Source organism: Podarcis tiliguerta (genome assembly GCF_965153285.1).
Source record: "Podarcis tiliguerta genome assembly, chromosome: 17".
Taxonomy (NCBI): Eukaryota; Metazoa; Chordata; class Lepidosauria; order Squamata; family Lacertidae; genus Podarcis; species Podarcis tiliguerta.
In genome coordinates this window covers 35,610,586-35,622,449 of record NC_139550.1, presented here as the reverse complement: position 1 = coordinate 35,622,449, position 11,864 = coordinate 35,610,586, and the positions used below count along the sequence as shown (strand labels likewise).

The window sequence follows — 11,864 nt, the reverse complement described above, 5'->3', positions numbered from 1 at the left end:
GCAATGCTATAAAGGTTAATTTCGAAAGCCATGAGGCGGGAGGGAAGGAAGTTGATAGGCTCTAAAGAGCCAGGGCGGTATAGTGGATAATGATGATGTGAATGTATAATGTTAAATGGAAAATAAATTATATATATGAGAAAGCCTGCATTCCATTAAAAAAATGATTTAGATGCAACATAGCATCTCTATATATTGGAAGCTCTGTGGTATGTGTATATGTACCACTTATAAACACCATTTCCAACTCCTCCATCAACCGTGTCTCCAGAAAATTTTACACATCACTTGGAGAGACAAGTGAAATAATGTCCATGTACTGGAAGAAGCAAAGATCACCAGTGTCGAAGCAATGATTCTTCAACATCAAGTTCTTTGGACTGGCCATGTTGTGCGGATGCCTGATTATCATCTTCCAAAGCAGCCACTCTGTTCCAAACTTTAAAATGGAAAGCGTAATGCTGCTGCTCAACAAAAAAGGTTTAAAGACTCTCTCAAGGCAAATCTTTAAAAATGTAGTATGGAAGGTAAAGGGACCCCTGACCATTAGGTCCAGTCGTGACCAACTCTGGGGTTGCGGCGCTCATCTCACTTTATTGGCCGAGGGAGCCGGCGTACAGCTTCCGGGTCATGTGGCCAGCATGACTAAGCCGCTTCTGGTGAACCAGAGTAGTGCACGGAAACACCGTTTACCTTCCCATTGGAGCGGTACCTATTTACCGTATTTTTCGCCCTATAGGACGCACCGTCCCATAAGGCGCACCTAGTTTTTTGGGGGGGAAATAAAGGAAAAAAATTATTTCCCCCCCAGGCGCGGGGTTGGGGAAGCCCGAGCTTCCCCCGACCCCAGCCCCCAAACAGGCAGCTCTCTGCAAGCCGTGGGAGCCCAGTGCTGGCTCCCGCTGCTAGCGGAGAGGTCCGCGAAGCCTGGGCGCGCTGAGCTCAGCGCGCGCAGGCTTCCGCATGCAGGCACCTCTCCGCCAGCAGCGGGAGCGCTCCCGCTGCTAGCGGAGAGGTCCGCGAAGCCTGGGCGCGCTGAGCTCAGCGCGCGCAGGCTTCGGCATGCAGGCACCTCTCCGCCAGCAGCGGGAGCGATCCCGCTGCTAGCGGAGAGGTCCGCGAAGCCTGGGCGCGCTGAGCTCAGCGCGCGCAGGCTTCGGCATGCAGGCACCTCTCCGCCAGCAGCGGGAGCGATCCCGCTGCTAGCGGAGAGGTCCGCGAAGCCTGGGCGCGCTGAGCTCAGCGCGCGCAGGCTTCGGCATGCAGGCACCTCTCCGCCAGCAGCGGGAGCGATCCCGCTGCTAGCGGAGAGGTCCGCGAAGCCTGGGCGCGCTGAGCTCAGCGCGCGCAGGCTTCCGCATGCAGGCACCTCTCCGCCAGCAGCGGGAGCGTTCCCGCTGCTAGCGGAGAGGTCCGCGAAGCCTGGGCGCGCTGAGCTCAGCGCGCGCAGGCTTCGGCATGCAGGCACCTCTCCGCCAGCAGCGGGAGCGATCCCGCTGCTAGCGGAGAGGTCCGCGAAGCCTGGGCGCGCTGAGCTCAGCGCGCGCAGGCTTCCGCATGCAGGCACCTCTCCGCCAGCAGCGGGAGCGATCCCGCTGCTAGCGGAGAGGTCCGCGAAGCCTGGGCGCGCTGAGCTCAGCGCGCGCAGGCTTCCGCATGCAGGCACCTCTCCGCCAGCAGCGGGAGCGTTCCCGCTGCTAGCGGAGAGGTCCGCGAAGCCTGGGCGCGCTGAGCTCAGCGCGCGCAGGCTTCCGCATGCAGGCACCTCTCCGCCAGCAGCGGGAGCGATCCCGCTGCTAGCGGAGAGGTCCGCGAAGCCTGGGCGCGCTGAGCTCAGCGCGCGCAGGCTTCGGCATGCAGGCACCTCTCCGCCAGCAGCGGGAGCGCTCCCGCTGCTAGCGGAGAGGTCCGCGAAGCCTGCATTCGCCCCATAGGACGCACCCAGATTTCCCCTTCATTTTTGGAGGGGAAAAAGTGCGTCCTATAGGGCGAAAAATACGGTATCTACTTGCATTTTGACGTGCTTTTGAACTGCTAGGTTGGCAGGAGCAGGGACCAAGCAACAGGAGCTCACCCCGTCGTGGGGATTCGAACCGCAATCTTCCCATCAGCAAGCCCTAGGCTCAGTGGTTTAACCCACAGCGCCACCCACGTCCCTAAACACTGACAAGTGGGAAACACTGGCCTGCGAGCGCCCCAGTTGGAGAACAGCCTTTACCAAAGGTGCAAGTGCAATGGACACTCAAACTCAGGATGTGAAGACACTCAAACTCAGGATGAAAGGGAGAAACGTGCTAAGAGGAAGGCATGCTTGGCAAACCTTCATCATGATCAACTCCCATCAGAAACCTATGTCCCCACTGTGGAAGGATGTACGGATCCTTACAGACTCACCGTTAAGACCTTGTTCATGGAAGACAATCTTACTCGCCTGCGAGTGATCGTCAAAGAAGATGTATATGCACATGCATGAGTATATTTGTTGGCATCCTTGTCTTGGGAGGCAGTGGAGGAGTGTGCCTTCGAAGGTAAAGTCAAACTGTTGGAGTTAGTGTCTGCTGTGGCCAGTGCCGTATTAAGGTTTCATGAGCACCTAAGCTACTGAAGGTAATGGGGCCCTTTATATGTCCAGCTGTTCTTTGTCAACAACAAATTGTTGCTGTTTTTTGTGTTGAATATATGTTATATGGTAATTTATGGACCTAATAGGTTTCTATTAGCACATGTTGCCTTGCAACCAGTCCATGCAGAATGTAGACATCCTATATATAGAAATGAGCAAACCAGTGATATTTTAGGGAGCAGGCTAGCAGACGGGGCCCATTACTTACATCATAGGAGCCTACACAACACAAAACACTGTTGCTGTACGCAGGTTTTATTTTATTTGTTTTTTACCTTATATTTTGGAAATGTACATTCTGGGTTTTTTCCCTTTACATTTTTTGGGGCCCTCAAGAGAGTGGGGCCCTAAGCTATACAGTGGTACCTCTGGTTGTGAACGGGATCCGTTCCGGAGCCCCGTTCACAACCTGAGCAGAACGCAACCCACATCTGCGTGTTGCAATTCGCCACGTCTGCGCATGCGCGGGACGTCGTTTTGAGCGTCTGCGCATGTGCGAGCGGCAAAACCCGGAAGTAACCCGTTCCGTTACTTCCGGGTCACCGCAGGACGCAACCTGAAAGCGCTCAACCTGAAGCAAACACAAAACGAGGTATGACTGTAGTTTGTTTAACTTATATGTAAATCCGACACTGGCTGTGGCTGTTAGAGACTGATATGGGAGAGACATGTTTTCTTGCAAATGAAGGCCTCTGGTTGTTCTGCTGCAGATGCAGGTGGGCCCAATTCAGATGCGTTTCTTCCCCCTGCGCTCCTCCCAGCAGTCATTCCTCCTCTAGTCATTGCTGTGGATGCACAACCTAACTGTCAGTCTGCAGGGGAGACGCGGTTCCACATCACTTCAGAAGTGCCAAGAAAGGGGATGGATGGTGGTGAACGACTCTTCACATCTCTGCCTCTATGGTCCTCCGCGGCCAATCAAAGAGAAGGCGGGCTCTCGGGGGTTTCACTCCCCCGTTCATTGGAGAAGCAAACCAAATCTCTGATTGATTGGCTAAGAGTAAGTCGAAAGTGGGTGGGCCCAGTTGGGATTCCTTCCTTGGGATTGGCCGGGGTGGGCTTTCCCCCTCCCCCCCCATCCCTGTTATTGCTCAAATCCTTTCAAGACGGGAAGGGGCCCAGGCGGGCTATGCTTTCCTTATACGATGATTGGTCGAGGCGCATCACGTGCTGGGGGCGGGAGATGAAAAAGAGTCTCGCTCGACCCGAAGGAAGACTGAGGCTCCCCGGCTTGCGTTGAGGCGGGTGTTGACGAGAGGCGGGTTGGCTGCGCCGAGGTAGGTGGGAGCTATATGGGGGGGGGTCCTGAGGGGAGGCTGGGGAGGCCCTTTGCCGTGAGGGGGTCGCGGGGGGGGGCTGAGGGGCGAGCTGTCTCTCCCTGAAGGGGCGCCTTGATTCCTTGCACGTAGAAAGCTAGCGTGTAAGGCAACCAAGCTCGAACCCCCTTTCCTAATGTTTTCCAGGACGGTTAGTCGTGCTGCATCAGAAGCAGTGTGTGTGTGCGCGCGGTTATAGTGTGGTATATAAATTCAATTACTATTATTATTAATATTCTTGTTGTTATTATTGTTATTGGTCCCTTAGCAGTTGGTCCCTTACCTTTCCTGCCCCGACCTGGCCACAGTGATCCATGCGACGTTCACCTTCGGCTTGACTACTGTAATTCGCTCTACGCGGGGCTGCCCTTGAAGCTGTCCCAGAAACTCCAGCGGGTGCAGAATGCTGCAGCGAGGCTCCTCACGGGGTCTCTGCCATGGGAGCATATTCACCCAGAGCTTTTCAAGCTGCACTGACTCCCGGTGGAGTACAGGGTCAGATTTAAGGTGCTGCTTTTGACCTTTAAAGCACTTCACGGCCTAGGACCCTCGTACCTACGGGACCACCTCTCCTGGTATGCCCCACGGAGAGCCTCAAGGTCCATAAATAGCAACACCCTAGTGGTCCCGGGCCCTAAGGAAGTTAGATTAGCTTCAACCAGAGCCAGGGCCTTCACAACTCCGGCCTGGTGGAACGCTCTGTCTCATGAGACCAGGGCCCTGCGGGATCTGATTTCTTTCTGCAGTGCCTGTAAGACAGAGTTGTTCAGCCTGGCCTTTGGCTTACAATCAGTTTGATTCCCTCCCCCTCTTTCTTTTTCCTTTCTCCTCCTGTGAAGAGGCTGCATCTTAATGTTTTAATGTTGTATTTTAATCTTGTTTTTTAATCAACTTGTTTTTATTATTGGTTGTTAGCCGCCCTGAGCCCGGTCTTGGCTGGGGAGGGCGGGGTATAAATAAACTTTATTATTATTGTTGTTGTTGTTGTTATATGGCGTTTTGAAGGTTGATACATTACGGACCACTGAGTATTTTATCGAACCCATGAAATACAGCTTTCTATATACTTTCCAGGACACTTGTTGTTTGTCCTTGCCAGGATGCTAGATTTCTGCATGCAGGGAGCCTTCTCCCTGCCCACCACTTCCCTTGGCAGCGCCCATGCATTGTCTACAGTGGCACAGCTCAGATGTGAGTTTACCAGTTCGGTGAGCACTAGGCCTCAGAAGTTGCTGAGCCACAAGCTTGATGCACTAATGAAACTTCAGCAAGAACTGGCCCCATGTATGATCCTCTAACCTGGACCTTGCCAGCGTTGTCCAAGGCCCTCCTCTGAGGGAGGTGTGGAGGGTGGTGATATGAGAACAGGCCTTCTCAGCAGTGGCTGCCTGCCTATGAGATGTGCTCCCCAGGGAGACATGCCTGGCGCCATCACTATCTGTGTTTAGGCGTTGAGCAAAAACGTTCTCATTCACCTAGGCTTAAGGGAATCAAGTGGTAATGGAAGTGAATAGGGAGCCTTTGGGGCTAAAGGGCAGGTTTAAATGCTTCAAATAAATCCCAGGATATTTCTGCTAAACTGGAGAGTGCAATGAGCTGAAGTAGTGCGCTGAAGGGGATGAAACTTAACTTTGTAGACAAAGGCAGACAGATAAGCATTGAATCTATTCAGTCAAACAACTTTCCCCAGACCCCTGTCACAGATTGCACCAGGCCCTTTCCCTTTGCTCATACACACAAGTTCATGTTAGTTCCTCAACTGTCCATGAAGGTGTATAGAGGAACTCATTGTGTGGTGCAGCAGTTGTCACCAAACTCCCAGGAATGGAAAGGTTTTGTGGAGTTCTGTGTAGTCAGGAAAAGAATGTGGGGAGAAATGGAGTAGAAACTCTGGCAGGGAAGCTTACAGGTTATTCCTGGAATGTAGGAAGCAAGGAGGAGATACTCAAATGTCACAAAATGTAATGTGTTGGTTTTTTCCTTCTCTGCTTAGGAACAGGGAACTAGAGGAAAGGCTTGTCCACCTGCCTCAGCTGGAATAGTTCCTAAAGTTCCTAATGCCACTGCCAGTGGCTCTGCAGTCCCGCCTGGCCAGGCGAGGGCTCTTGAAGCATGTAGAGCCTGGTAAGTATAGAGGTATCCTTGGTTAGCTAGAGCAGGGGTCAGGAACCTTTTTCATCCATGGGCCGGTCCACTGTCCCTCAGACCTTGTGGGGGGCTGGACTATTTTTTTGGGGTGGGGGAATGAACGAATTCCTATGCCCCACAAATAACCTAGAGATGCATTTTAAATAAACACACATTCTACTCATGTAAAAACACGCTGATTCCTAGACCGTCCATGGGCCGGATTGAGAAGGCAATCGGGCCGGATCCTGCCCATGAGCCTTAGGTTGCCTACCCCTGAGCTAGAGGATGCTTGTCTAGGCTTTGCATAAAGGAACAGAACAGAACAGTTCATCTCAAATAATCTGGCTCATGAGGCTTTACTACATCTTGGTCACATATTTTTTCCAAGCCTAATCCCGTTTTCTTTGGGACCTCTCTTCTGTCAGAGCCAGAGGAAGAAATTATCGCAGAAGATTATGACGATGACCACATCGATTACGAAGCTACCAGGATTGAGAACCTGCCACCGAACTGGTACAAAGTCCTCGACCCTGCCTGGTAAGAGGTGTGGTGGGGAATCTCAGGTTCAGAGCTTGAATATGGCTCTCCAAGTCATGCCTCTGCCTCCCCAAGCTACACTCTTCCCCAGCCCTTCTTGCACATAGGCCTGTAATGTTGCCTCCTCTTTGCCTCTAGCCTGCCCACTATTGCTTACTACCCCGGGAAGGCTGTCAGTGAAAAAGGTTCCCCACCTCTCAATAAGAAGGTAGCATGTCTTCAGCAGCGTTAGAAACAGAGATATGAAAGCTAGGAGGTAAACGGTACCTTAAGCCAAGGTTATGGGTGCAGCAACCGAATGTCCAGGCATGCTTTTTTATAACAAGAATACAAAGCTGAAAATGAACGAACTGCAGCTAAAATATTATGTTCATTTTTCACATGGTCTAGTCCTTCCCCAGCCCACCTCCCCATATATTCTTAAGAGGGTCTCTTCTCCAGTCTTCAGAGAGTAGCTGGAAGTGGGGAGGCAGGAAAAGGTCCTCCTTTCCTTCCACTCTGCAGTTTCAATCTGAAATCTTAGGCACTCTTAAGTTCAGTACTGCACCCAGAGCTCAGAAACTGCTTGCGCTAATGTGCCTAGAGCAATGGGAGTTTCGAACTCCCAGCACTTGTCAAGCTGTTGTATCCTACTAGACTTGTAATGGTGGTGTGAGGTTATAGTAAATAGTTCTCAATTATGGTTTCAGCTTTCAAGTGTGTGGTGGGAAAAATGTATCTGTTAATCTCATACTCATGATGACTTATTATTTATAAAATTTATACACTGCCCTTCATCCATAGAGCTCAGGGAGATTCGCAGATTAAAAATACAAGATAAAAATACAAAATACATAACGAAGAAAAGAACAACAAACACACACAAACAAAACCTCCCCCCAAATAATAAATCAACAAATAAGTTACAAGCGAACAAACAGAAAGCACAACAGTGTCTGGGAGTCCCATTTACTGCAGAGTTATTGAAGCTAAATGGGCCCATCAGTGCCTGGAAGGAAGGCAATTAAGAATCCATTTAATTTGTTCAGAAAGGGGTTGGTGGGTGAGAAGCAAGCCAGGATATTTATTTAGTTAATTTAACTGAAACCCTAGCTTCAGTAGCTTCTTTTGTCTAGGGACACAACAGGAGTGTGTGTCCTGGTAAATGAGAGTAGTTGACTGTTCTGTTCCTGAGATTCTCTGAAGCGAGTGCCAGTGGCCTATGAAATCCTCAAGACAGGCAGGAGGAGGCTGTTGAGATTGCAATTCTGATTAGCCCTCATGGCTAAGGTGGCTGGGGCTGATGGGAGTTGAAGCCAAGTACCATCTGGAGGGCAATAGGTTCCTCATCCCTATGGGGACAAAACAAAGAGCATGGTGGCTTATTCATGGTTTGGTAATGCAGGCATTGGCTATGAATGACAATGGATGAAACCATCTCCCGTCTTCTTTCATAGCGGCCTCCCTTACTACTGGAACGTAAAGACGGATCTGGTTTCGTGGCTGTCACCCAATGATCCTAGCTCAGTGGTGACCAAAGCAGCTAAGAAACTGAAGAGCAATTTAGGTGAGGCTGCCTGCCTTTGCTTTTGGATTGCATGTGCTGATTTTGAATGATGTGGAGGTGAAGCTAAGGGGGAAAGGTTTGGGTCTAGCCTTGTGGAAGAGGGAGAAAAACCCTGGTCCTATGCAATCTTATATTTGGTCGCTGGGGTTAATGCATGTCTGATATTATCAAGCATATGTTACATTTCTTATCTGCGTTGAGCCATAGGGATATGGTGGACTGTAGTTGTGTTCTATGTTGTAAATCAAGCACTGCTAGGAGTTGTTTCTTTTTGTTTTCCAATGTATTTCTTATCAATTAAAAAATTGGTGTGGCACGAGGAAATTTTTATTCTGAAAGTGTTGCCCAGAGAAAAAAGTTTGAGAACCACAGAGTTAATCTCTGCACCAGCAGATATCACTTTATCTCTAAGACATGAAAAACTTGATCTGCTGATCTCTGCACATTAAGTTGCAGTTAAAGACACAGGAGCAAGCTAAGCTGACTTTCATGATCAGTTGGCAACTCCATAAATCTAGTGTCTAAGAGAGTGCGGGGAGAGGGGATTTCTGCTTTGATAGCAATGTCTTTTTGGAAGGCAGCTGATGAGGACTCTTAAGTGGATTTTGGACCTCTGGACTGGTTTTGGGTGGCCTAGCTCAGCACATCCTGACTTAATCCACCTTCCAGAGATTTCCGAGACGATTGGCAAATGGCAATTTTGATACATGCTGGAGAATTCTCGAAGCCCAGCAACAAATACAGCTGTGAGTTTATCATATAAAAAACGTCCAGGTTTGGGCCAAGGGGAGGCTATATTTGAGTACAGTAGTACCTCGGGTTAAGTACTTAATTCGTTCCAGAGGTCCGTTCTTAACCTGAAACCGTTCTTAACCTGAAGCACCACTTTAGCTAATGGGGCCTCCCGCTGCTGCCGCACCGCTGAAGCATGATTTCTGTTCTCATCCTGAAGCAAAGTTCTTAACCCGAGGTACTATTTCTGGGTTAGCAGAGTCTGTAACCTGAAGCGTATGTAACCTGAAGCGTATGTAACCTGAGGTACCACTGTACTGTAATGCAAGCTTCATGCGTCTCCCCCAGATGCCGAGGAGAAAATGGAGCACTCGTTGCATGAGAAGGTGGAGCGGGAAGAGCTGAAGGAGCGCCGCTACCACAGACGGGAGGAGCTGGCCCCCTACCCCAAGAGCAAGAAGCGTAAGGGCCACTCCCCATCGTGGGACCCTGACATCAGAAGGATTTGCCAAGGGCTTGAGGGAGGGCTCCTGAGATCTGTTTGCCACTGGGGAGGGGGAGCATGGGAAGTGTGGGCGGTGGCCAAACTCCTGCATTCCTCTTGTCTGTCTCCACAGCAAGCCGGAAGGATGAAGAACTTGACCCCATGGACCCCAGCGCTTACTCTGATGCTCCCCGGTGAGTCTGCTGAGAATGGGAGGGTGGGGAGCTCAGTAATGCAGCTCCAGGAGATGCCCCTTAAGCTGGGCACAGCAGCTGAACCCCCCCCCCAAAGGTAGACTGGGGTACCACAGGCATAGACAGTGGTCTCCGGTTCATTGGCAGAGCTTGTGCTTTGCAAGCTGGAGGTCTTGGATTCAGCCTTCAGCGCCAGGGCGTGTTGAATTTTTCAGCTATCAAATTCGAAAAGCGAAGGGTGCTAAAAAGCTGTAACATGGCTTGGGAAGTCAAGAGGTATTTTGGCTAAATGAGTACCATTTAGTTTTCCTTGGTATGTAAAATTGCAGTGAAATCATTAAAAAGAGCTTTTAGTGTTCACAAGCCTGTCCCCTCTGCACTTCCTGCTGCCTGTTGCAGTCCTCTTAACCAGGGAGGAACCCTCCACCCCAGCCCAATGCTGCTCAGAGCAATTGGACCACCACTGCAGACAAATCTTGGAGCATGAGAAACGGATGCTTTAAAGCACTATTCCTAGAATAAGTACTTAAAATGTTGCCCTCAGAGGCAGAGTTGTGAAGCTTCCGTCGGTTAATCACATTTGCAGAGTTTAACTTGGTTTTTGCATAATCTCACAATGAAGTTGTTCTAGCCGTGGGAAGGAACAAAAAAGAGAACGTTACAGAACAGTAAAAAAAACCCAATCCTGGAAAACCTTTTTCAGCCACTTCTTTGCCTTCTAAGGTTGTAGCAGCCATTGCCCATAAACCAAGAAGCATATTTTTTATTCATCAGGAGCTAGAAACTTACTTTTTAAAAGCTGTTTCTGGGAAGCCTAATTCTGTCTCCAAAATTACTGACCTCTTATAACATTGGGCAGCACACACAAGAAACCTGAATGTTGCTTCTGTACATTGTTCATAGAATTTTGAAAGTGTGATGGTATTTTTAAGGTGTCTTCACTCAGAGAGATTCGACTCCTTATCTTAAAGTGAAATCTAGGAAATGAGAAGCAGGGGCACAGGTGTATTGCCATCCGGACAGGGAAATTGAGGCAAAACAGGGGCTATGTGTCAGGGAAGCTATAACGGAGAACAGGCCGAGCGTGAGGTGTGGCTGGCTAACATTGTTTCTGACATCCCTGCTCTTTCCCATTCTAGGGGAACCTGGTCCACTGGGCTGCCCAAACGAAACGAAGCCAAGACTGGCGCAGATACCACGGCAGCTGGCCCACTCTTCCAGCAGCGCCCCTACCCAAGCCCTGGTGCAGTTTTGCGCGCTAATGCAGAAGCTTCGCGGGCCAAGCAGCAGGACTGAGATGCTCATTTTTCCCTTCCCTAATGTATTTGATAATAAAGCTAGAGGAAAACAAGTGTCGCAAGTGGCTATGCTGTGTATCGTAATAATGGAACTCGCTGTGCACGGAAGAGACTCCATCCAGGGAGCTGGGGGAACCTGCAGCCTTTCAGGCATTGGGAGTCCAGCTCTTGCCAGTGTGGTGTAGTGGTTCAGAGCGGTGGACTCGTAATCTGGTGAACTGGGTTCGCTTCCCCGCTCCTCCACATGCAGCTGCTGGGTGACCTTGGGCCAGTCACACTTCTTTGAAGTCTCTCAGCCCCACTCACCTCACAGAGTGTTTGTTGTGGGGGAGGAAGGGAAAGGAGATTGTTAGCCGCTTTGAGACTCCTGAAGGGGAGTGAAAGGCGGGATATCAAATCCAAACTTCTCTTCTTCTTCCGTCAGCATGGCCAATTGCCATCAGGGATGAGGGGAGCTGTGGCCCAGCAATCTCTAGAAGGCTACAAGTTCCCAATCCCCGCTCTATGGCAATATCTGTCTCTCCTGTGTTGGGCCAGCAGGGGCAGTACTGCATTGCAAGTGAGCACAGAAAGGATACTCTCCTGTTCTGCTGCACTCCTTCGCTGCTTTCTTGAGGCATTGAGTCTGCTGTGTCTGACTCAATTTCCTCTTGTAATGTTTGAAGTCTACAAAAAGCAGCTGTGATGTCATCAGGCCCCAGGAGTGGCTTTCTATACCTGTAGGGAGCTACAGGTCTAGAAAGGCACCTGTTTACCTGTCTGTAAGCCTTCTAGAGTTGTCGGTGTCTCTGCCATGCTTTTCTCACTGCTGTATATGAGCATCATGGGAACACTGTCCCATAAGGAAAATAACTTCTGCCATCTCCTCAAGCTGATCCCATCCTTTACGTTGGTCAGGAAGGGTTGGAGAACTCAAGGCAGCAGAGCCCAGCTTCAGCCACACCATGTATCACCTTGACGTGCTCCAGGTAGAAAATGTACATCACAAAAGCCATATCCATTTG

The 11,864-nt window shown here is 50.2% G+C and overlaps 1 protein-coding gene across 1 annotated transcript; it reads left to right on the top strand.

The window, feature by feature from the left end:
* Positions 1-3,740: 3,740 nt before the first annotated feature.
* Positions 3,741-10,913, top strand: PQBP1 (polyglutamine binding protein 1). The gene is made up of 7 exons (XM_083420762.1): positions 3,741-3,900; positions 5,933-6,063; positions 6,495-6,606; positions 8,043-8,152; positions 9,233-9,346; positions 9,502-9,562; positions 10,702-10,913. The coding sequence occupies exons 2-7, from the start codon at positions 5,997-5,999 to the stop codon at positions 10,856-10,858; spliced, it is 621 nt and encodes a 206-aa protein (XP_083276888.1). The 5' UTR covers positions 3,741-3,900; positions 5,933-5,996; the 3' UTR covers positions 10,859-10,913.
* The last annotated feature ends 951 nt before the right edge of the window (positions 10,914-11,864 follow it).

Coding starts and splice junctions, on each gene's coding strand:
- PQBP1 (XM_083420762.1), top strand. CDS start 5,997: ATGCCACTGCCAGTGGCTCTGCAGTCCCGCCTGGCCAGGCGAGGGCTC. Junction 6,607..8,042: donor AAAGTCCTCGACCCTGCCTG/GTAAGAGGTGTG, acceptor CTTCTTTCATAG/CGGCCTCCCTTACTACTGGA. Junction 9,563..10,701: donor GCTTACTCTGATGCTCCCCG/GTGAGTCTGCTG, acceptor TTCCCATTCTAG/GGGAACCTGGTCCACTGGGC.